General features: G+C 43.1%; 1 protein-coding gene across 2 annotated transcripts in view; it reads right to left on the reverse strand.

Annotated features, from left to right (window-relative positions):
• Positions 1-83: 83 nt before the first annotated feature.
• Positions 84-21,720, reverse strand: part of LOC131193693 (ATP-dependent 6-phosphofructokinase, muscle type-like) — a 66,005-nt gene continuing 44,368 nt past the window's right edge. The window contains exons 18-24 of one of the 2 annotated variants that reach the window (XM_058174165.1): positions 19,311-19,463; positions 17,721-17,885; positions 14,942-15,003; positions 6,828-6,939; positions 5,958-6,057; positions 5,484-5,589; positions 84-807 (exon numbers count right to left, since the gene is read on the reverse strand). In XM_058174165.1, coding sequence (XP_058030148.1) covers positions 660-807; positions 5,484-5,589; positions 5,958-6,057; positions 6,828-6,939; positions 14,942-15,003; positions 17,721-17,885; positions 19,311-19,463 — 846 coding nt within the window. In that variant the 3' untranslated portion in view covers positions 84-659. Of the gene's footprint in view, positions 808-5,483; positions 5,590-5,957; positions 6,058-6,827; positions 6,940-14,941; positions 15,004-17,720; positions 17,886-19,310; positions 19,464-20,619; positions 20,682-21,720 lie in introns of both variants that reach the window. The other variant, XM_058174164.1, reaches the window with a different exon arrangement.

Genomic DNA, 21,720 nt, shown 5'->3' on the forward strand with positions numbered 1-21,720 from the left:
TGGGTCTGTCACTTGCAATACAGAGAGCGGTGACAATTAAAATGAAGCAGGGAGCAGAGATATTACAACGTCTAGCCAAATAGTTCCTGTTTTTTGTTTTTTGTTTATTTTGAGCACTTGGATGAGTTGAATCTATTTTGGGATTGGCATTCAGATGACAAAAAGTTTTAATAACAACAATTCTGTCCGGTTTGAATGATGACCAGATGAAGAGAATTCTATTGAAAGTACATTCCTCAAGCAGCAAATGGCCTTGGCTAATCTTTCTGAGCTTGACTAGGAAAATCTGGCAGCAATAGTCCATTCCACTCTGGAGAAAGAGGGCCTAGAAGCATATGGTTATATAATACTGATCAACCTAAGAGTGACCCTAGCTATTATCCGGATGGAAAGACCAGTGGGGAACCTACCGTATTTAAGCTGCCTTGAACTTTCCAACAGTAAACAACAGTAGAAAGTTTTGCCAAGTATCAGCTATCGTGTGATGTAACGATATGCCATTTATAATAGGCACGTGGCTCCAATTACAGTACATAACACAAGATGGAAAGCTGCATGCTAACCTGGGGAAGGAACCAAGGATTTGTAATTTATTTAGATGTCTCCTTATATGCCATGACTGAAAGGGGAGGACCAGCTGCGCCTGCTTTGCTAACTGTTCACAGGGCGCCTTCCCCAGATACTCTCTTTCGAGTGATGTGCTCCAAGTGGGCTTTCTCTGAGGTGTCCAGCTCGATCTTGTACTTGGCTAGAATCTTCAAGATGGGACGAAGCTTTAGCCACCACTGCGTTTTGGGGATGCGATGACTGTTGAAGAAGGATAAAGGTAAGGTCAGTATCTTCATGGTAGGGTCATCCATTCCAGTGCAACATATTTGGTGGCTGCAGCTACTCTGTCTTTGAGAGATATTTACCTGAGGTTGGGAAACTTGTAGGAAGCTATGACAATGGGAACGTTCACAAAGTTAAACCATGGCGGTCTAGCGGTTAAGGCACCAAGCTGGAAACTAGGAGACCATGAGTTCAAATCCCACCTAGGCCATGAAAGTCAGCTGGGTGATCTTGGGCCAGAAATTCACTCTCTGTCCAACCAGTGGTGAAATCCAAATTTTTTTACTACCGGTTCTGTGGGCATGGTGTGGCTTGGTGGGCATGGCAGGGGAAGGATACTGCAATATCCCCATTCCCTCCTCACTCCTGGGGGAAGGATATTGCAAAATCTCCATTCCCACCCCACTCTGGAGCCAGCCAGAGGTGGCATTTGCTGGTTCTCCGAACTGCTCAAAATTTCCACTACCTGTTCTCCAGAACCTGCTGGATTTCATCTCTGTCCAATCCATCTCAGAGTTATTGAGGGGTAAGCAGGAGGAGGAAGAAGCATTAGGTATGTCCCAAATATGCTTTTTCAAGAGGCAACTGGACTTTCTGGTTTTTCTTTGAAGTTGTTTTGCTTCTCATCCAAGAAGCTTCTTCAGCTCTAGAGCTGAAGAAGCTTCTTGGATGAGAAGTGAAACGTCTTCAAAGAAAAACCAGAAAGTCCAGTTGCCTCTTAAAAAAGCACCTTTGGGAGAACTATGACATGAATGACTGAGAATCTCCATAGACATTGAACATTAGGTATGTTCACCACCTTTATTTGTTATTTGTAAAAATAATAAAGGTGGGATACAAATAAAATATACCTGTGTTTTGGCATACACAAGCAGAAATGAACCTATTCCAAGCATTTTCTACCACATGATCAAATAAAGAACAAAGAATTCAATTTCACACAGCAGATGCCTAGCTTGTTTTAAGTGAATTATGAGTTATTTAACAATTGCCATTTTAAAAACAGACATACCGAAAACACTGAACTCTGTGCTTGCTTAACAAACTAGAATTTTATTTTAAATCAGTATTCATGTAACAAGGACTTCCGGTTGGTTCCGTTTCGTTGATGGCGATCTTTTTTAGACCGCTAACCCCGTGAGTCCATAGAGCCGCTAGGACAGTGTAAATCAGCTGTCCGGTGGCTTGAAAATCTCTACCTCGGGCGAAGAGGGAGAGATGAGCATTCGGGCTGAAGTTGAGCCCTCCGGAGAAGCCCCAGAAAAGTTTCTGGAGGCTTGAGGGGAGCGCTCCTTCTAAAGCCTGAAAGAAGCTCCGGACCCGGAGGGCATCTGCCTTTTGGCAGAAAAAAACGTAGCATCCAATCTCCGCGGCAGAAATGGATTTGTGATGGATTGTAATGCGGACAGAGCAGAAACTGGAGTTTTAGCATTTGTTTGCAAGAAGATTGTAAACCCCTAATAGAGGACAGATTTGTTGCAAAGATAGGAGAGAAGAAAGCAAATGGTGTTTTGTGGAATGTGTGTATTGGAAACAAAAGTTAAGGAAATGCTTATTAACAGCTAGTGTGGAACTAGGAGATATACAAGAAGACACTGACTAAATGGAAGAAATGAGAATTTTATGATTTATATTTTTTCTTCTTCTTTGGGATTATAGTGATTTAGAAGAAAAATTTTTTGAATTTTTCTTTTTTAACCTCTTTTTGTCCTTTGTTCGGTTATATTTTTAAAAAATGGCTTTTAAGCAAATACTACCAAAAGCCACTAAAAACTTTGAAATTTCTTCAGTTCAGATTCGTAAATTAAAAGAAGAAATCAAAGAGGAATTAAGAAATTTTTTACAGGAGTTTCTGGAGATTCGTTTTTCAGAAATAGATCAAAAATTTGATGAAATAGAGAAAGAGATGTTGGATTTTAAGGAAGTGGTGGAAGAGCAGAAGAGGAAAATGAAAATGGTAAAGGATGCAATTTCACAAATATTAAGGTCTTGTATTCAGATGGAGGATAGTTCGGAAGAACTTAATAAAGTTAATTTAGAGTTGCAAAGGAAAATAGAGGAAATTCAAAAGAATCAAAATAACTGGAACTTAGATAAGATAGAAGATATACAGGCAAAGGTAGATAGGGCAGATGAAGAAAGAGTAATATTACAATATAGATTAATGGAATATGCTATAAGGGTGAGGGGGTTGAAGGAAGGTAGGAAGGAAAATTTAAAACAGATTTTTATGCAAGCTTTTGCTCAGATAAAGGGTGTGGAGCCAGAAGACTTTGAGATTAATATTGAACGAATTTATTGTGTTAATTCTTGGTGGGCAAGACAAAATAGATTACCGAGGGATGTGGTTATTTATTTTACAACTAAAAAGGTTAGGTATGAAATCTTGCAAGCTTTTTATAAAAATAAATTTCAAATATTGGGACAAGATATAAAAAGGATGAAGGAAATTCCTCCTAAAATGTTAAGAAAGAGAAGAGAATTTGCTTTTTTAGTAGATGAGTTTAAGAAACATCAGATATATTTTAGATGGGAAGTTCCAATGGACTATCGGTGAATTTTAAAGGTAGAAAGTATTTTCTTAGTACAGTTATGAAAGCAAGAAATCTTTACATTAATGTTTTAAAGAGTAGGAATCCTTTGTTGTTAGATGCTAAGTTAACTGGTCTGGAGATGTTGGAAAATAGAATAGGAGACAGGAGGAATGTTTAAGATGTGAATATGATGATTATGGTTGATTTTTAGAATTGATTTGTTTAGGATATAAATTATAGAATTTTTGTTATTTGTTATTTGTAAGGTATAAACCTATGGGATGATACTATTTAATTTTGAAGGATGGAAAGTAAAATTTATGAATTTAGATAATGTGGATGTAATGATGTTAATTGTTTATTGTCATATTTTGGATGTAATTTAAATGATTATTCATTTTAATTTATATGCCTTGGATATAAGTTTATAGATAGCAAAAGTTATGAAGTTAAGTTGGAAATACCGTACCTGAGAGATTTTATTCGTAATGATATTTGATTGATGTAGTAATATTGGAAGACTGGACAGTAAACGTTATGACAATTGAAGAAATATATAAGTGATGAAAATTTGAGTTCGAGAAGATGGACTGTAATTTAAGAAATAGACTTATGAAATTTGAAGAAATATACAAGTGGAGAAAATCTGAATTTGAGAAGATGGACTAATTTTAAAAATGGACTGTAAGAAGAAGTAATCTATGAAGGGAAGATTGTACCTGTATTGTTCTTTTTTTTATTCTTTCTTATCTCTTTATTTTTATTGTAAGGGGATTTAAAGTTTCAGAGAGGGGTGGGAGTTTATGTATATTTAGTATATCTTAGCTTGTGATTGTTAGTTATAATACCTGGTATTTGCTCTGGGAAGTCCGGGGGGGGGGAAAGAGGGGAGGAGGGGAGAGGGAGGGGGAAAGGGGTGGAAAATGATACACGGATTGGTTATCAATGTACAGTAATGATTGAAGATACGAAATTAAAATTTGAAATGAAATTGGGGCTGCTCGACTGCCATTTCAGAAGGTAAGGGAGAGAGGAGTAGAAGGAGGGAAGAAAGTAGGTAGGAAAGAGGTGAGAAGGAGGAGGGGAATAAGAAGGTTAGAAAGGGTGGAAGATGGGACGAGTGGAGAAGGAGGAGAGGAAGTAGTAAAGTGAAGGAGATGAAGGAAGGGGAAAGTAGTAGAAGGTAAAGGGAGATTGTGAAGAAAGGAAGTGGCATTCGGGCAGGCCCGAATCAGTAATAAATATAAATTAATGATTAATGATGGATAACAGATTGTACATAAATATGATGTTGGAAAATGGAAATAAAAAACTTTTTTGAAAAAAATAAAAAGTGTTCACATAACAAGCCAGAAGTCTACTAAACTGGAACTTGGGAGGAGAAAAGCCTATTCCCCAAATTCTGCTTGTGTGTATAACCTTAATTTATAACTTAGCATTACATGTGAAACAAGTCAGGTTCAATGAATCACGGTCAAGTTACTGAAGTCATTCAGTTACAAGCTGAACTTCATATTATTAATTAGACACATATCCTGTTTTCCTCAAGGAATTCAAGGCAGCTCATGCACACAAACCAGCTCTGTGACTAGGTTGGGCTGAATGCACGGCTGAAGTTGCATTAGAATCTGGATTTTCCTAATCTTCCTCTACCTCCTTATCCTCTACAGCAGGGGTCTCCAACCTTGGTCACTTTAAGACCTGTGGACTTCAACTCCCAGAATTCCTCTGCTTCGCTGGCTGAGGAACTCTGGGAGTTGAAGTCCACAAGTCTTGAAGTGACCAAGGTTGGAGACCCCTGCTCTACAGTGCCTCACTGCAGATTAAGCCTGAAACATTTGTTCCACTGTCAGAAAAAATTCCAGTTTTAGCCTTCCCTTTCCTCTGCCATTTTTTAGATTTCTGAACCTATGTTCACCACAAAAAAATCAGAAAAATAGGTGAGACAGTAAATACCTATGACAGTTGCATGCAAGTCATATTAGGTTTGAGTTATTTTATTCTAACGATGAATGGTAGAAACTATTTTTAAAAGATTCTTCGGGTCCCAACTAATATTATGGATTTACCCAACTTTCCTTGGTACACTTTCTGATTTTTCCTACAGAGAAGACTTACTCAAAATCTGTTTCTTCTTTGAGTTCCGTCATCGGCTGAAATACCAGGGCGCGTCTCCGCATACCCAGCAGGCAAGCTGAATCAGCAGTGTTGGCAAAGATGCGACCTGCAAAAGGAGCACATAAAATGTTAACATTTTTTTATGGAACCTTGAGTTTTTATTCTTCTATTGGAAAGCCTTTACTGTGAAACATTGACTGTAAAGTGATACATTGGAATTTAGCAGAAAAGTCTTCCATTAAAAAAAAGAACACCCCTAGAATTAAGTACTGCATCGGGCTTTGAATATATGTGAAAAGATCTTAAGCACTGACTTTGATCAACAGACCCCAAGATCATAGATAGTATCAAACCTCTGGTGTAGATTACTCCTTTGCCTACTGTAATTGATTTCTCCCCTACTCTGTTTATTACCAACACAGGTGCAGCTGCCCACCAATCTAAGAGGCAATCCAATGGAAAGCTCCTACATACCATGTCTGGAGCATTCTTTGATCTTGCCAGACATCCATGCCACAGCTTTGGCACCCATTTTTGTTCCAAAGTTTCGGTCAAAGGGAGTCGGTGACCCACCCTGTTAAGGTAGAAGGAGAGTCATGTTAAATTATGGGTTAAACCAGTGGTGAAATGTAAAATTTGTTACTACCGGTTCTGTGGGTGTGGCTTGGTGGGGGGGGTAATGTGACTGGGTGGGCGTGGCCTTTTTTATTATTTTTAAAAGCATTTTTTTCTACCACCTCTTCGGCCAAAGAGGATGTATAAAAATGCTTTTAAGAGGCTCTGATGATCCCAGTTGAGTTGCCTGATCGTCAGAGGCTTTTGTTTTCTTTTAAAAGCATTTTTTCTACAACCTCTTCGGCTGAAGAGGTTGTAGAAAAAATGCTTTTAAAAGGCTCTGACAATCCCAGCTGAGCCACGCAATCATCAGAGGCTTTTTTTTTTACTTTTAAAAGCATTTTTTTCAGCCGAAGAAAAAATGCTTTTAAAAGTAAAAAACAAACAAACAAACCTCTGATGATCGCGTGGCTCAGCTGGGCATGGATGGAGGAGGGGGGCAGGGATTTTTGCTACCGGTTCTCCAAACCACCTGCCGCCATCGCTACCGGATCAGGCGATCCGGTCCGAACTGGGAGCATTTCAGCCCTGGGTTAAACCTTAGAGTTATGTGTGATGAGGACAGTAGCTTGAAGCTTGAAAATCTTTGGGTAGAAAGAACTGCAGTGATGGTGTTGAGAGAGGTAAGGAAACAGGGTTCAGTGGGCTACTGGGGCTTTTCTGCCCAAGGATCCTGATTACAATAGGTGAGTTCACAGAGAAGTATCAAGTCTGATCTTTCTGATGTACCTGCTGCATATGTCCCAAAACGTTCTTTCTGGTATCAAAGACACCTTTTCCTTCCTCTGAATACAAATTATATATGAAGTCTGTGGTATAGTTTTCATTGCATTTTTCATTCCTGGAAGTGAAGAAAAGAGGCATTCATGCGGCAGGAAAGCATAGAATTGACTAAATAAATAGTCCATAAAATGGAAAGTGTTTTGGTACAATACTGTCAAAAAGGCATTTTTATTTCGGAATGTTATTGACAACTCTTGCATATGCTTCTATCTGTCTATTTCAGGGGTAGGCAACCTTAAACACTCAGTCATTTGGACCCGTTTCCCACAGAAAACACCGGGAGCCACAAAACTCTTCCCGTGCCTGACTATTACCTGAGCGGCCACAAAACTAGCATATATAGTTGAATTAAAGATTCTGTTTTCTTCTGAAACTTTTCTTTTCTTGGATTTATCCATGGTTGGCCTACCAGGGTTCAAAAAGCGTAATAAATTGTGTGTTGGTGTGTGTCACACATTGGCAGTTGTGATGCATATTTTGAGCAACAGGGAGCCGCAGCAGAAGGATGAAAGAGCCACATGCGGCTCCAGAGCCGCGGGTTGCTGACCCGTGGTCTATTTTATTCACACAGTCTTCCTGCTTCACTGATTAAAGTCTCATTTTCATTTTACGGCCTTTAATTTATAGTTATTGATGCTGTAAATTATGAGTACCGATGTTCAATCCACCTGGAAGGCACTTTGTTGAAGAAGGTGGATTTCAAAGAGCAACCTAAGACGGTTCTTCAACCTTTGAGAAAAATCTGCCCCTTTTGAGCCTCCCGTACTTATTTTCATCAAATGTAAACTTGGGCTCTAATCTTGTCCTTTTCCACAGAAATCAGGTGAGCTGAACAGCTGCTGCACTTGTTTTGGTATATGCCTCAGCATGAGGAAAAACCATGCATATATTATATAGGTATTAAAATAAAGGAGAATATTTGTAGCTTGGGGTTGAAATGAGGGGTCCCTGGTGCTCTCTGAGCTTGCTTGTTTTCTTGCAGATCGTTCATTACCCAAATCAGGTAACATCATTGTTATGTTCGGGAAGTAACGAGGCTGGAGACCAGGGTAGTGACAACAGCTCTTTAATATAGGGTGAACCCAGCAATAGGCTGGGGGAAAAACCTCTCCTTTTATACAGTTCTGCTGGAGGCTTCGTCCAATCAGCAACGTGCTGATTTCCCGCTCAAATATTTAAAGGTACAAACATGAATACATAACACTCCTCCCCTCCCAGAAAACACTTTGCCTCTATTTACATATTTATTTACATGTTATTTTTCAACGTAGTCACGCAAATAACCTGGGCGTCTCCTAGTTCTTTCTGACCTGCGCGGTTCAGTTCTGGGTGGTGTTTTGAGCTGGTCGGAGGGGCTGTTTTCTCCTCCCAGCTCTCTCTCTGAGTCAACGGGCTCTGGATTATTGGCTGACTCTTTTTCTTGGCCATCCGGCCTTGGATTACTTCTGAAACTTTCCCAGCTGTTTCCCTCGGGAACCTGATGGCGTCGCTGGAACTCTGGGACCTCAGCTAAGTCTTGCGCCTCCCCCGGGTCATTGTCAGCTGTGAATTCAAATTGGTATTGGTCATGATTTGTTTCATTTGGTTCGGTTTGATCAGTTATTCGTTTCCTTAACTGATCTATGTGGCGCCCACACTCGGTTGTCTGGTAGCTCTACCACGCACGATTTTGGCCCGGTTATCTTTATTATTTGTCCTGCGAACCAACTAGGGCCGTCCCCATAGTTTCGGCCCACACCCGGTCGCCTATGCTCATTTCCTTGTCTTTTCTAGTTCCCCTTGTAACCCTCTGGTGTGTAATGGGATTCAAGCAGTCAAGTGGGCACGGAGTTTCCGTCCCATTAGTAATTCGGCTGGGCTTTTTCCGGTGGCCGTGCTTGGGGTTCTGTGCTGGACGGCTAGGAAAAAGTCTATCTTTGTTTGCCAGTCACCTGGCTTGAGCCTGGACAATGCCTCCTTAGCGCTCCGGACGGGACGCTCTGCAAGGCCATTCGGCGCGGGGTGGAAAGGCGCAGAGAGGGCATGTCGGATGCCTCCTCTGCCAGGTATTCTTCAAACTGGGCTGCCGTGAATTGGGGCCCATTGTCGGACACCAGAGTGTCCGGCAACCCGTGAGTTGCGAATAGGTGGCGCAGGGGTTGCGATTACTGCTTCGGCCGTAGTGGATTTCATGAGTATGATCTCCAACCATTTAGAGAATGCATCAACCACCACTAGGAACGTTTGGCCGTGGAAAGGGCCAGCAAAATCAATTTGGATTCTCGACCAGGGCCCTTGGGGCTTTTCCCATTCTCTGACTGGGGCCGTTGGGGTAGAGGTCTGGACTCTTGGCAAGCCTGGCATTTCCCTACCCTCTCAGCAATCTCTGCGTCCATGAGTGGCCACCACATAGCTTCTAGCTAACCCTTCATCCTTACGATCCCTGGGTGACCCTCGTGGAGGAGGTCCAATACCTTTCCCTTAATTTATCAGGAATTATTACACGATCACCCCATAACAGGCACCCCTTGAGCCGAGAGCTCATCGCTTTTTTAACAAATTCTTGAACCGTCACCGCGCAGCGGCCACCCTCTGTACCCAACCGAGTACAGTCCTTAACACAATGTCCTGCATGATGCCCGAGCCACTTCCTTAGATGTGACTGGGCCAGAGTCCAAAGAGTCAATAAGTAGGATGGGTGTCCCGGGTGGGGTCTTCGGTCGCCCCAGGTAGTGGGCATCGGCTTAACGCGCCTGCATGCCCCACTTCTTTTCCTGGTCGATGCTGCAGCTTGTGCAATAAGCGGCTAAGAATATAGTCCATCGGGTCAAGCGTGGCGAAGTGCCACAGGCGTTGCGGTCGCCAGCCAGTATCCTAGTAGCGGTCTGTGGTCAGTCACGATTTCAAAATTCCGCCCAAAGACATACTGTGGAATTTTTTAACCCCTGACACAATGGCTAGTGCTTCTTTGTCTAATTGGCTGTAGTTTCTCTCTGGGGAGGACATCGTTCTAGAGTAAAAAGCTATAGGGGCTTCTGTGCCGTTTGGAAGTCTATGGCTGAGTACAGCCCCCACCCCATAAGGGAGGCATCGAAACCAGCACTAGGGTAATGAGTTGTGATATTGATGAGCAGGCTATCACTTGAGAGCAGGTTCTTTACTGCTCAAAAGCCCTATTTTCTGTCTTTCCCAAGACCAAACAGTATTTTTCCTAAGAGCCTATGCAGCGGTTCCATACGGTTGCTTTGTTCTTTAAAAGACCGCGTAAAATTCACCAACCCCAGGAATGCCTGCAGCTCTGCTTTGTTTTAGGCGCTGGAGCCTTCCTAATTGCCTTGACCTTGCTCTCAGTAGGGTGAATTCTTCTTGTCTATCCGTAGCCCAAGAAATCGACGGATTCGACCCTATCTGGCATTTGTTTGCCTTGACTTTAATCCGCTGTCCGAAAATGCCCAAAACCTTTCTTAACGCTCCCCAATTCCTCCATGTTTTCCCTGAAATTAGGACATCATCAAAGTAGGGAACTACCCTGGGAGCCCCTGCAGTAGTCGCTCCATTAGGTTTTGAACAACCCTGGTGCCACACTGACCCCAAATTGCAATCGGTGCACTTGAAGCCCCCTGTGCTATAAATTGTTTGGGCTTCGCCAGGGCGCTCACGGGCAGTTGTTGGTAGGCTTGGGCCAAGTCTAACTTTGCAAAGACTTGCCTTGCCCCAAGAGTGCAATAAGTGTTGCACCACGGAACCGGTAAGCGCTTTTCTGTAAGGCTTTGTTAAGCCGCCTTGTAGTCAGCGCAAATTTAATTGACCCGTCCGACTTTATTGGGGTGACGATTGCCTCCCACTTTATGCGATCGACTGGCACCAAAATCCCTGATTTATGAGCTTGTCCAGCTCCTTATCGATTTTTGGTTTTAGGGCAAAGGACCTCCTCGCTTTAAGCCTAATGGGGGCTACCTGGGGTCTAAGTTGAAGGAAATAGGGGTCCCTTGTACTTGCCCAGGCAGTCCTTGAAGACATCTTCGAACTCGTTAAAGAGAATGTCTTTCAGGTTACAGTCACTTTGTAGATGCCAGTCACTCCCATGCCCAGGGCACGAAACCAGTCTAGTCCCAACAGACTGGGCAGAGTTCCTTCGACGATCGTGATGGGCAGGGTCTTCTGTGTGGACCGTACTCGACTCGGACGGAGGTGGTCCTCGAACAGGGATGCGATTCCCTGGTAGTCGTGGACTCGTAGCCGCTGTGCTTGCAGGTGGCGCCGCGACGGACGGCAGCGACTTCGCCAAAGTGTCCCAGGACATGATGGTGATCGCTGATCCCGTGTCTACTTCAAGCCGCACCGCACTCTATTTTTGGCTTGGTGAAGATCTTCTTCTCCACTGAGGCGCGCCTATGACCACAGTTGTTTGGTTGGAATCCGCGCTTTTTGTTTGAGCCAATCGCGGTCGCCTTGCCGATTCCGCGCCTGATTGGCCGATTTGAATTTTCGGCGGAAGGTTGGGCCTCGACAAACTTGAGCTAGGTGCCCTTTCTTCCCACACCGCCGACATGTCGCGTCTTAAACTTGCAGCGTTGGCGCTGGTGTTGACCCCGCAGCTTCCGCATTCATCTCGGTCCCTTTGTCGCTTTTCTCGGTCGGCAGACCCTTCCTCATCTTCACCGCCGGATTCGGTCTGAACCTCCTCCTGGTGCACCGAGCTGTTTTCGCCGCTTTTGTGGGACAGGCTTCTGCAGTGTCTCTGCCGCTTGGGTGGACATTTCATGTGCTCTGGCTTCGCCCAGAGCGCTGGCCAGCGTTAGGTTGTTTTGCCAGCAGCCGCCGCAAACGGATGTCTTTGACCTCGGATGAGTTGCTCGAGGAGCACCTCGCCCAGGTCGCGTATCCGCAGTCCTTGGACGCTTCTTAGGGCGGCCATGTAGTCACCGATGGTTCGCCGCCCATCTGCCTTCGCCTCCGAATTCAAACCGCCGCACGTATTTGGACGGCGGGGCGAAATGGTTTTTAGTAAAGTCTGTAGAGTTGGCCACGACACCGACTGCAACGGCGCTGGCTCTGCCAGGGCTTCCGCGATATCAATGACCTCCGACCACAGTGGCTTAAGAAATAAGCCCTTTTCGTTATCTGGAACTCCTTGCAGTTCGTTGGCTTTAGAAAGCTTTCAAACGGGTCATATACGCCCCCATTTCTCCTTAGCCGGGTCAAACGGTGCGGGCGGAGTGTAACTGGCCATCTCCGCTTTTCTGCCCTGAGTTTGCTGGGTTCGGGTCTATCGTGCTTCAGCTCGGTTCTGGTTCTCCTTAGCCTCGAGATCCCATCCTCGTCGCCAATGTTATGTTCGGGAAGTAACGAGGCTGGAGACCAGGGTAGTGACAACAGCTCTTTAATATAGGGTGAACCCAGCAACAGGCTGGGGGAAAAACCTCTCCTTTTATACAGTTCTGCTGGAGGCTTCGTCCAATCAGCAACGTGCTGATTTCCCGCTCAAATATTTAAAGGTACAAACATGAATACATAACAATCATCACAGCTAGTCTGAATAATGAAATGTTTGCAAGAAAACAAGCAAGCTCAGAGAGCACCAAGGACCCCCTCAGGTATTTATTTATTATTTATTTTATTTATTCAAATTTGTATACCGCCCTATCTCCCGAAGGACTCAGGGCGGTTCACAGGCACATAAAACATTTATATACAATTAAAATAACTATTAAAAAACTTATTCTAATGCCAAATATTAAAAATATAAATATAAATCTTAAAACCAAATTTAAACCCCTGTAAATTTAAAAATCTATAAATTTAAAATCTAAATTTAAAATCTAAAATCTAAGCCAGTCCTGCACAGATGAATAAATGCGTCTTAAGCTCGCGACGGAAGGTTCGGAGGCCCGGAAGTTGACGGAGTCCTGGGGGGAGTCCGTTCCAGAGGGTGGGAGCCCCCACAGAGAAGGCCCTTCCCCTGGGCGTCGCCAGACGACACTGTCTAGCTGACGGCACCCTGAGGAGTCCCTCTCTGTGAGAGCGCACAGGTCGGTGAGAGGTATTCGGTAGCAGTAGGCGGTCCCGTAGATAACCCGGCCCTATGCCATGGAGCGCTCTAAAGGAGGTTACCAACACCTTGAAGCACCCGAAGGCCACAGGTAGCCAGTGCAGTCTGCAGGATAGGTGTCACTGGAGCCACGAGGGCTCCTCTATAACCCGCGCAGCCGCATTCTGAACTAACTGCAGCCTCCGGATGCCCTTCAAGGGGAGCCCCATGTAGAGAGCATTGCAGTAATCCAGGCGAGACGTCACGAGGGCGTGAGTGACCGTATCAAAACGCTTGTGCTGTTTTCCATGATACCTCCACTGAATGGGACACATGACCTTCGTGAGCTACAGCTAGTTGTAGAAGGATGCTGAGAGCTGTCTACTTATAATAGCTAAATCAGTATTTCTCAACGTTGGCAGCTTTAAGACATACAGACTTCCAACTCCCAAAAGCATGGCTGGGTGGGGAGTTAGAAGTCCATACTTCTTAAAGTTTCCACAAAGTTCAGAAGTATTGATCTAGAGAAATCTACCCAGGAGATCCAAATACACTTTTCTGTTTCATTTCTCATGGCGCTTATTATCCCCCCCCAAAAAAAGTGAAAAAGCAAGCTAACATGTAAAATGCCTGTTTTTCATTTGGGACACTGGATTATGGTAAGAGAAGGGTCTTGTTTCTCTACAGAATGGTAGGCTGGGCTACCTGAAATACCTTGCAGCTCATTTTGCTGTTATTGCTAGTTGGACATGGGTACAATATTCATTCTGTATTTAGCGACATATAAACTGCTAAGTAGTGAATGGGCACTTCTGGCTATATGCTGGTTTGAAAGTTCTACATGTTTCCCTACTTCTACAGTACAGTATCAGCAATATTGGAGAACTGAGCAAGTTTTTTTCTGCCATAGCTAAGCTAGTTTTCTTTAGGCCATAGCTAAAAGGTGGCAAAGCTAACATTTTTGAGGACGCTGCACATTTTAAAAACAATTGATACAGGTATAGCATCTTTTTCTACAGTAAACTATGGTAGTTCATTTTTTTAGATTCCATAGAAGCCTGAAAAATGTGTTCAGATTTTTTCAGATTCCATAAAACTCTGGAAAAAATGCAGCTGCGATAATTAGATTTCTCAAAGGAACCCTGCACTTGCATGCAATCTGAAGTATTTCTGAAGTACTTTCAGAATTACTTTCAAAGAATGCACAATCCTACTAATTTCTATGTTCTGTGAACAACTTCTGACTCCAGTTTATTTTGGGAGAATGTTGATAAACATGCACACTACAATCACAGCAATTACAGCAACATATGCATAAAAATAGGGATGTGGTGGCTCAGTGGCTAAGATGCTGAGTTTGTCGATTGAAAGATCGGCAGTTCAGTGGTTTGAATCCCTAGTGCCGCATAATGGGGTGAGCTCCCATTACTTGTCCCAGCTTCTGCCAACCTAGCAGTTCAAAAGCACTTAGAAAATGCAAGTAGAAAAATAGGGACCACCTTTGGTGGGAAGTTAACAGCATTCTGTGCACCTTTGGCATTTAGTCATGCTGGCTACGTGACCACGGAGATGTCTTCGGACAGTGCTGGCTCTTTGGCTTTGAAACGGAGGTGAGCACCGCCCCCTAGAGTCGGGAACGACTAGCACATATGTGCGAGGGGAAACTTTACCTTTATGCATAAAAATACCCTTGCTTCTGTTTCTCTTGCAGTGTCAGCCCTTTCCAGGCCAGAAAATCAAAATCATAAATACTATTTTTTAATTATAAGGTTATAGTAACAAAATCTTGCAAGCCTGAACGTACTTCTCCCCTCCCTGTCTAGTAAGAGGATTAGGAAGATTCCCTACTGAGACATTTTCTCAAATTACAGTCCTGCTTTGGACTCAGATCTATTTTGTCAAATAGTTGTCTAGGCTGCAGCTCTTCCTCCTATTTCTCCAAGTTATTTTCATATCCCATTCCAAAAAAAAGGAGTATCTTTCATCGGATTTACAGAGAACTCAATGACTTCTAAACTTTTAATCCCCTGTAATAAGTTTAGTCGGGTACCTCAATATTAGGCCTCTTTTCACGGTGGTTTTCATTTTCTCAGTCAGATGTTCTACATTCACCTGTAAACCAAAGGAAAAAAAAAACATTTGTTTTTAATCTCTCAAATTGTACATTAACACATTTCAAATACACCGCCGTAGATTTTATTACACTAGTGAAGCCACTAATTTTACCACATCCTTATTACAGAATCAAAATGTAGGGCCCCCCCCCCCATAGAAATACTTTTCCATGTCAAGTTTATTAGGTAGTATGTTGTATGCATTAAAGCCAATGATAGTGTTTGAATTTGTGGAGATGAGCACGCTAAATAATTCTGTCGCAGAATGTCAAATTGCATTATGTCTCTATTTGTATTAGTGAAGGCAGAGCCAGCATCCACAGTTAACAAATGTCTTGAAGTTGTGAATTAGTTTGCTCGCTGTTCTCAAATGTCTGATTGCTTCTGAGTGAAGACAAACCCCAGGAAAAACAAAATAAGAGATGTAATAGGCATTCTCCTCTGGCGGGAGACTGGAAATTATATTGCAGCTCTCTAAATAAAAGGCAAGTACAACAAGCAGTTATAATTTCTCTTAGGAACAACTGATAGCCACAATTACGCCCAGTGCAGAAATCAGGCAATGTTATCTGACTGTCTGGAAGAGCAAATCACACAGTGAAACAGCCAGTGTGTTCTGTTCCATTCATTTCTCTAATAAGCGGTGTTGCAATTACAACTAGAGTTACATTAGAGGTTTAATATCCACAGCAAAATATGCTGATGAGTATAAGTGTGTGTTATGGGGGGTGGGAAGGGGATTGAGAAAGTAGAAGAGCATCTTAAAGCACATCAGAACAGAAATGAAGATGGGGTTGACAGTCCCATTTCCAGGGGTCAGCAACCTGGATGTTGTGGTTCTTTCATTCCTCTGCTGTGGCTCCCTGTCACCGGTCAGCTCCACAATTGATAGGGCTTTTGGTTAAGACAGATAGAGGAAAAAGGACACCATGCTAGGAGGGGACTCTATGGTGGGAGAACCAAACTTCCAGTTGGCTCCAGAACTGAACAGGGGGCTTCCGGTTAGGATCTTTGTGGCTCTTTGAGTTTAAGGTTGCTGACCACTGCCCATTTCGATAACTTGGAGTTGTGAAAGGTGGGATATGAAAGAACAGGCTTAGGCCAATCCCAACACGACTAAGTGGCTTTGGATGCAAAAGCCCACAAATTTCAGAGATATTCTATTTTGGCTCTAGACAGAGTTGTGCTTCCCCGTGGTGAACTGGTTTGTTATCTGGGGGTTTTCATGCACTGCTTCAGGATCAGTGATAACCAGAACCGAGAGGACTTTTGTATAGATCTGTTTGGTGAACCCAGCCCGGACCAAGCACTTATACGATGGACACATCTTGTCCAGATTACTGAGATGTACTCTACAAAACCTCTACAGGGGGCAGTGCTGTTGAAGATCACTCAGAAACTGCAACAGGATGCAAACAATTATAGGAGCAAAGTAATTTGTTCTTCCACTCCAAGAAGAACCTTGGTTACCAGTTGGTTTCCAGGAACAAGCTAAGGTGATGGCTGTCACCTTTAAAGCCCTTCGTGATACCAGACTTGGATATCTGTTGACTACCTTCTCCCCTTGATCTCTGCCCATCTTTTAAGATTTGGAACAGAACAGTCCCTTTTAGTCTTATCTGAAGTATCTTAGGTCCCACTTTCTCAATCACTCCTGCAACAGCCAGCTGGGCTCCAGCCCTGTTATATTTTGACAAAACTATTAATATTTGGCTGTTTGGGCAAACCTGAAGGATTTGAAGGGCTGTTCATGCATTTCCTGGGGGGAGGGGGTGTGATTAAATTTATGAGCTATAGTTGTTCCTTTGCAGTGAGAAATTATTGCTGTGTTTTCATTTTTATTACTGTTCTGGAAATACGTCAGCCACTTAGACATGGCTGGAGTGTCATATTACCTTAGTAAAATAATCACAGTAGCAACAGAAAAATAATTAATCCTTCTCATGAATAGTATGTTTCTGATAACATGCATTCCTTCTAGTTTCTGACTGGTGTTTTTTCCTCCTGCTCTACCAAGAAGTTCAGGGCTCTTCTAAGATGCCATAGAGCTCACTTATCCAAATACTGGCTCCAGCTCATCCCCTAGATCAGTGATGACGAACCTTTTTGCTGTCATGCGCCAAAAGTATGGAGAGCATGGGGGGATCACATGCGCACGTGCCAATACCCATAATTAAAAGTATGAATAAATAATAAATAAATAAATGCATCCTGCCCCCTCCACCCCCGTGCATGCACACGTGACCCCCTGCGCTCCCCCCACTTTTGGTACGCGATGGCCCGGTGGGCCCAGTAGGGCTGTTTTTCTCCCTCCTCAGGCTCCAGAGCCTTTATAGGAGCCTGTGGAGGTTAAAAACGGGCTTCCCCACCCCCCCGGAGGCCCTCTGGAGGCACGAAACGGCCCATTTCCCAACTTCTGGTGGAACAGGAAGTGACGTTTTTCACCCTCCCCAGACTCCAGAGCCTTTCTAAGAGCCTGGGGAGGGCAAAAACAGCCTTCCCCAAGGCCCGAAAATCAGCTGGCTGGCACGCGCATGTGCGCTGGAGCTGAGATAGGACATCTCTCACGTATCCACAGATGTGGCTTTGCTTGCCACCTGTAGCATGCGTGCCATAGGTTCACCATCATGGCCCTAGATTGTCAACACATGCAGTCCTCCTAGGGTCAGGTATGCAGTTGTAGAGCGAGCTTTTGCCTCTGAAAAAGATGTTCACCTCCAAGTCATGGATGGTGAAAGGATCTTCATAAATGTAGGCAGCATCTGCTCCAGCTGCTAAGCCTGCCATAGTAGCCAGGTAGCCACAATAGCCTCCCATGGTTTCAATGATGAAGACCCGCCGCTTGGTGCCAGCTGCAGACTGTTTGATGCGGTCGCAAGTCTAGGAATGAAACAAACCAGGCATAAAAAAGAATGAATGGGAGCTGGAAAATATTTTGGGGGGAACCATCTGAAGAGAGTTAGCTTAGTTACTATAGGAAGGGAGCAAACTCCACTCCCTTCTAGCCCTGATGATGTTACCTAGTTGAGCGACAAGACATTTGCAAGCAAACAACCAAGCTCCACTAAGCTTGGTTGTTTGCTTGTTTCCACAGTCTTAGTTTTATTTCTTAAGACGTCATTTAAACATACAATGATCATATTGAAGGAAGGGGCTATAAAAGAGAGAATGGGAGGGGGGAGGTATCTAGACCAGTGCAAGGTAGAAATACAGGTAGTCCTCAACTTATGACCACAATGGAGCCCAAAATTTGTGTTGCTAAGTGAGACATTTGTTAAGTGAATTTGTCCCATTTTACAACTTTTTTTGCCACAGTTGTTAAGTGAATCACTGCAGTTATTTAATTAGTAACCCAGTTGTTAAGTGAATCTAGCTTCCCCATTGACTTTGCTGGCTAGAAGGTCACAAAAGGTAATCACATGACCCCAGCACACAGCAACGGTCATAAATATGAGTCATGTTGATCACATGACCATGGGCACACTGCCTTTGGGGTCATAAGTTGAAAAGACATGTCACTTTTTTCAGTGGTGCTGTAACTTCAAACGGTCACTAAATTAACTGTTTTAAGTTGAGGACTACCTGTATATAACATACAAAAACTTTCTTTCCCAGTGAGCCAAGTGGGGCTCCATGTGCAAAGTGGAAACTCTGCCACTGAGAAATATTCGCTCATTAATTTTAATTGCATGAAATTGCCTACAACTTTGTTCATTGTTGATTGATCATTTCGTTTGGCCTAGGATTACTAAATTTAATACTCTCCAGATTTAGGAACAGCTTTCTTTCCAAAGTATTAATAGACATGGTGGTGCAGCGGGTAGAATGCAGTATTGCAGGTTAATTCTGCCAATTACCAGCAGTTCAATCCTGACTGGCTCAAGGTTGACTCAGCTTTCCATTCTTCCAAGGTCGGTAAAATGAGGACCCAGATTGTTGGGGGCAATATGCTGACTCTGTAAACCACTCACAGAGGATTGTAAAGCAGTGTGAAGCGGTATATAAATCTACGTGCTATTGCTATTTTCGAATTCCTACAGCCTATTTAAAGCTTGCAAATGGTAAACCCCAAACCTGTTTCCTCTATGACTAGAAACTCAAAATAAACAAAATAATATTAATGCTTTTTGAACCCTCAAGTCGTTTTCTTTCTTCAGGATCTGTTCCGGCTCCTCTGCACAGGAAATACTTGTTGCTACTACAAACCTATTCCTCACTTCAAAAATGCACATTTAAGCACTGGTAAGATTCTGACCTTGGTGAATTTTTCCTGAACTGGAGCTGAGATGCTAACAAAACACTTACTGCTGTTATGGTGTTGAGGGCAGTGTCTGCGCCAATGCTGAAGTCAGAACCAGGAACATTGTTAGACACGGTCGCAGGAATCACACAGATCGGGATGCAGAGCTCTTCATATTTGCACCGCCCTTCAATTATTTCCAGACTGCCAGTAAAAGCCTATCAAACAGAGGGAGAACTGAGCAAGTTTTTTTCTGCCATAGCTAAGCTAGTTTTCTTTAGGCCATAGCTAAAAGGTGGCAAAGCTAACATTTTTGAGGATGCTGCACACTTTAAAAACAATTGATACAGGTATAGCATCTTTTTCTACAAGTCAGTAAACTATGGTAGTTCATTTTTTTAGGTTCCATAGAAGCCTGAAAAATGTGTTCAGATTTTTTCAGATTCCATAAAACTCTGGGAAAAATGCAGCTGCGATAATTAGATTTCTCAAAGGAACCCTGCACTTGCATGCAATCTGAAGTATTTCTGAAGTACTTTCAGAATTACTTTCAAAGAATGCACAATCCTACTAATTTCTATGTTCTGTGAACAACTTCTGACTCCAGTTTATTTTGGGAGAATGTTGATAAACATGCACACTACAATCACAGCAATTACAGCAACATATGCATAAAAATAGGGATGTGGTGGCTCAGTGGCTAAGACGCTGAGTTTGTCGATTGAAAGATCGGCAGTTCAGTGGTTTGAATCCCTAGTGCCGCATAATGGGGTGAGCTCCCATTACTTGTCCCAGCTTCTGCCAACCTAGCCGTTCAAAAGCACTTAAAAAATGCAAGTAGAAAAATAGGGACCACCTTTGGTGGGAAGGTAACAGCATTCTGTGCGCCTTTGGCATTTAGTCATGCTGGCTACGTGACCACGGAGATGTCTTCGGACAGCGCTGGCTCTTTGGCTTTGAAACGGAGGTGAGCACCGCGAGGGGAAACTTTACCTTTATGCATAAAAATACCCTTGCTTCTGTTTCTCTTGCAGTGTCAGCCCTTTCCAGGCCAGAAAATCAAAATCATAAATACTATTTTTTAATTGTAAGGTTATAGTAACAAAATCTTGCAAGCCTGAACGTACTTCTCCCCTCCCTGTCTAGTAAGAGGACTAGGAAGATTCCCTACTGAGACATTTTCTCAAATTACAGTCCTGCTTTGGACTCAGATCTATTTTGTCAAATAGTTGTCTAGGCTGCAGCTCTTCCTCCTATTTCTCCAAGTTATTTTCATATCCCATTCCAAAAAAAATGGAGTATCTTTCATCGGATTTACAGAGAACTCAATGACTTCTAAACTTTTAATCCCCTGTAATAAGTTTAGTCAGGTACCTCAATATTAGGCCTCTTTTCACGGTGGTTTTCATTTTCTCAGTCAGATGTTCTACGTTCATCTGTAAACCAAAGGGAAAAAAATGGCAACATTTGTTTTTAATCCCTCAAATTGTACATTAACACATTTCAAATACACCGCCGTAGATTTTATTACACTAGTGAAGCCACTAACTTTACCACATCCTTATTACAGAATCAAAATGTAGCAACCCCCCCCCCATAGAAATACTTTTCCATGTCAAGTTGATTAGGTAGTATGTTGTATGCATTAAAGCCAATGATAAGTGTTTGAATTTGTGGAGATGAGCACGCTAAATAGTTCTGTCGCAGAATGTCAAATTGCATTATGTCTCTATTTGTATTAGTGAAGGCAGAGCCAGCATCCACAGTTAACAAATGTCTTGAAGTTGTGAATTAGTTTGCTCGCTGTTCTCAAATGTCTGATTGCTTCTGAGTGAAGACAAACCCCAGGAAAAACGAAATAAGAGATGGCGGGAGACAGGAAATTATATTGCATCTCTCTAAATAAAAGGCAAGTACAACAAGCAGTTATAATTTCTCTTAGGAACAACTGATAGCCACAATTACGCCCAGTGCAGAAATCAAGCAATGTTATCTGACTGTCTGGAAGAGCAAATCACACAGTGAAACAGCCAGTGTGTTCTGTTCCATTCATTTCTCTAATAAGCGGTGTTGCAATTACAACTAGAGTTACATTAGAGGTTTAATATCCACAGCAAAATATGCTGATGAGTATAAGTGTGTGTTATGGGGGGTGGGAAGGGGATTGAAAAAGTAGAAGAGCATCTTAAAGCACATCAGAACAGAAATGAAGATGGGGTTGACAGTCCCATTTCCAGGGGTCAGCAACCTGGAGCCGCATGTGGTTCTTTCATTCCTCTGCTGTGGCTCCCTGTCACCGGTCAGCTCCACAATTGATAGGGCTTTTGGTTAAGACAGATAGAGGAAAAAGGACACCATGCTAGGAGGAGACTCTATGGTGGGAGAACCAAACTTCCAGTTGGCTCCAGAACTGAACAGGGGGCTTCCGGTTAGGATCTTTGTGGCTCTTTGAGTTTAAGGTTGCCGACCACTGCC

This window comes from Ahaetulla prasina, chromosome 2 (assembly GCF_028640845.1).
Source record: "Ahaetulla prasina isolate Xishuangbanna chromosome 2, ASM2864084v1, whole genome shotgun sequence".
NCBI classification, from domain to species: Eukaryota; Metazoa; Chordata; class Lepidosauria; order Squamata; family Colubridae; genus Ahaetulla; species Ahaetulla prasina.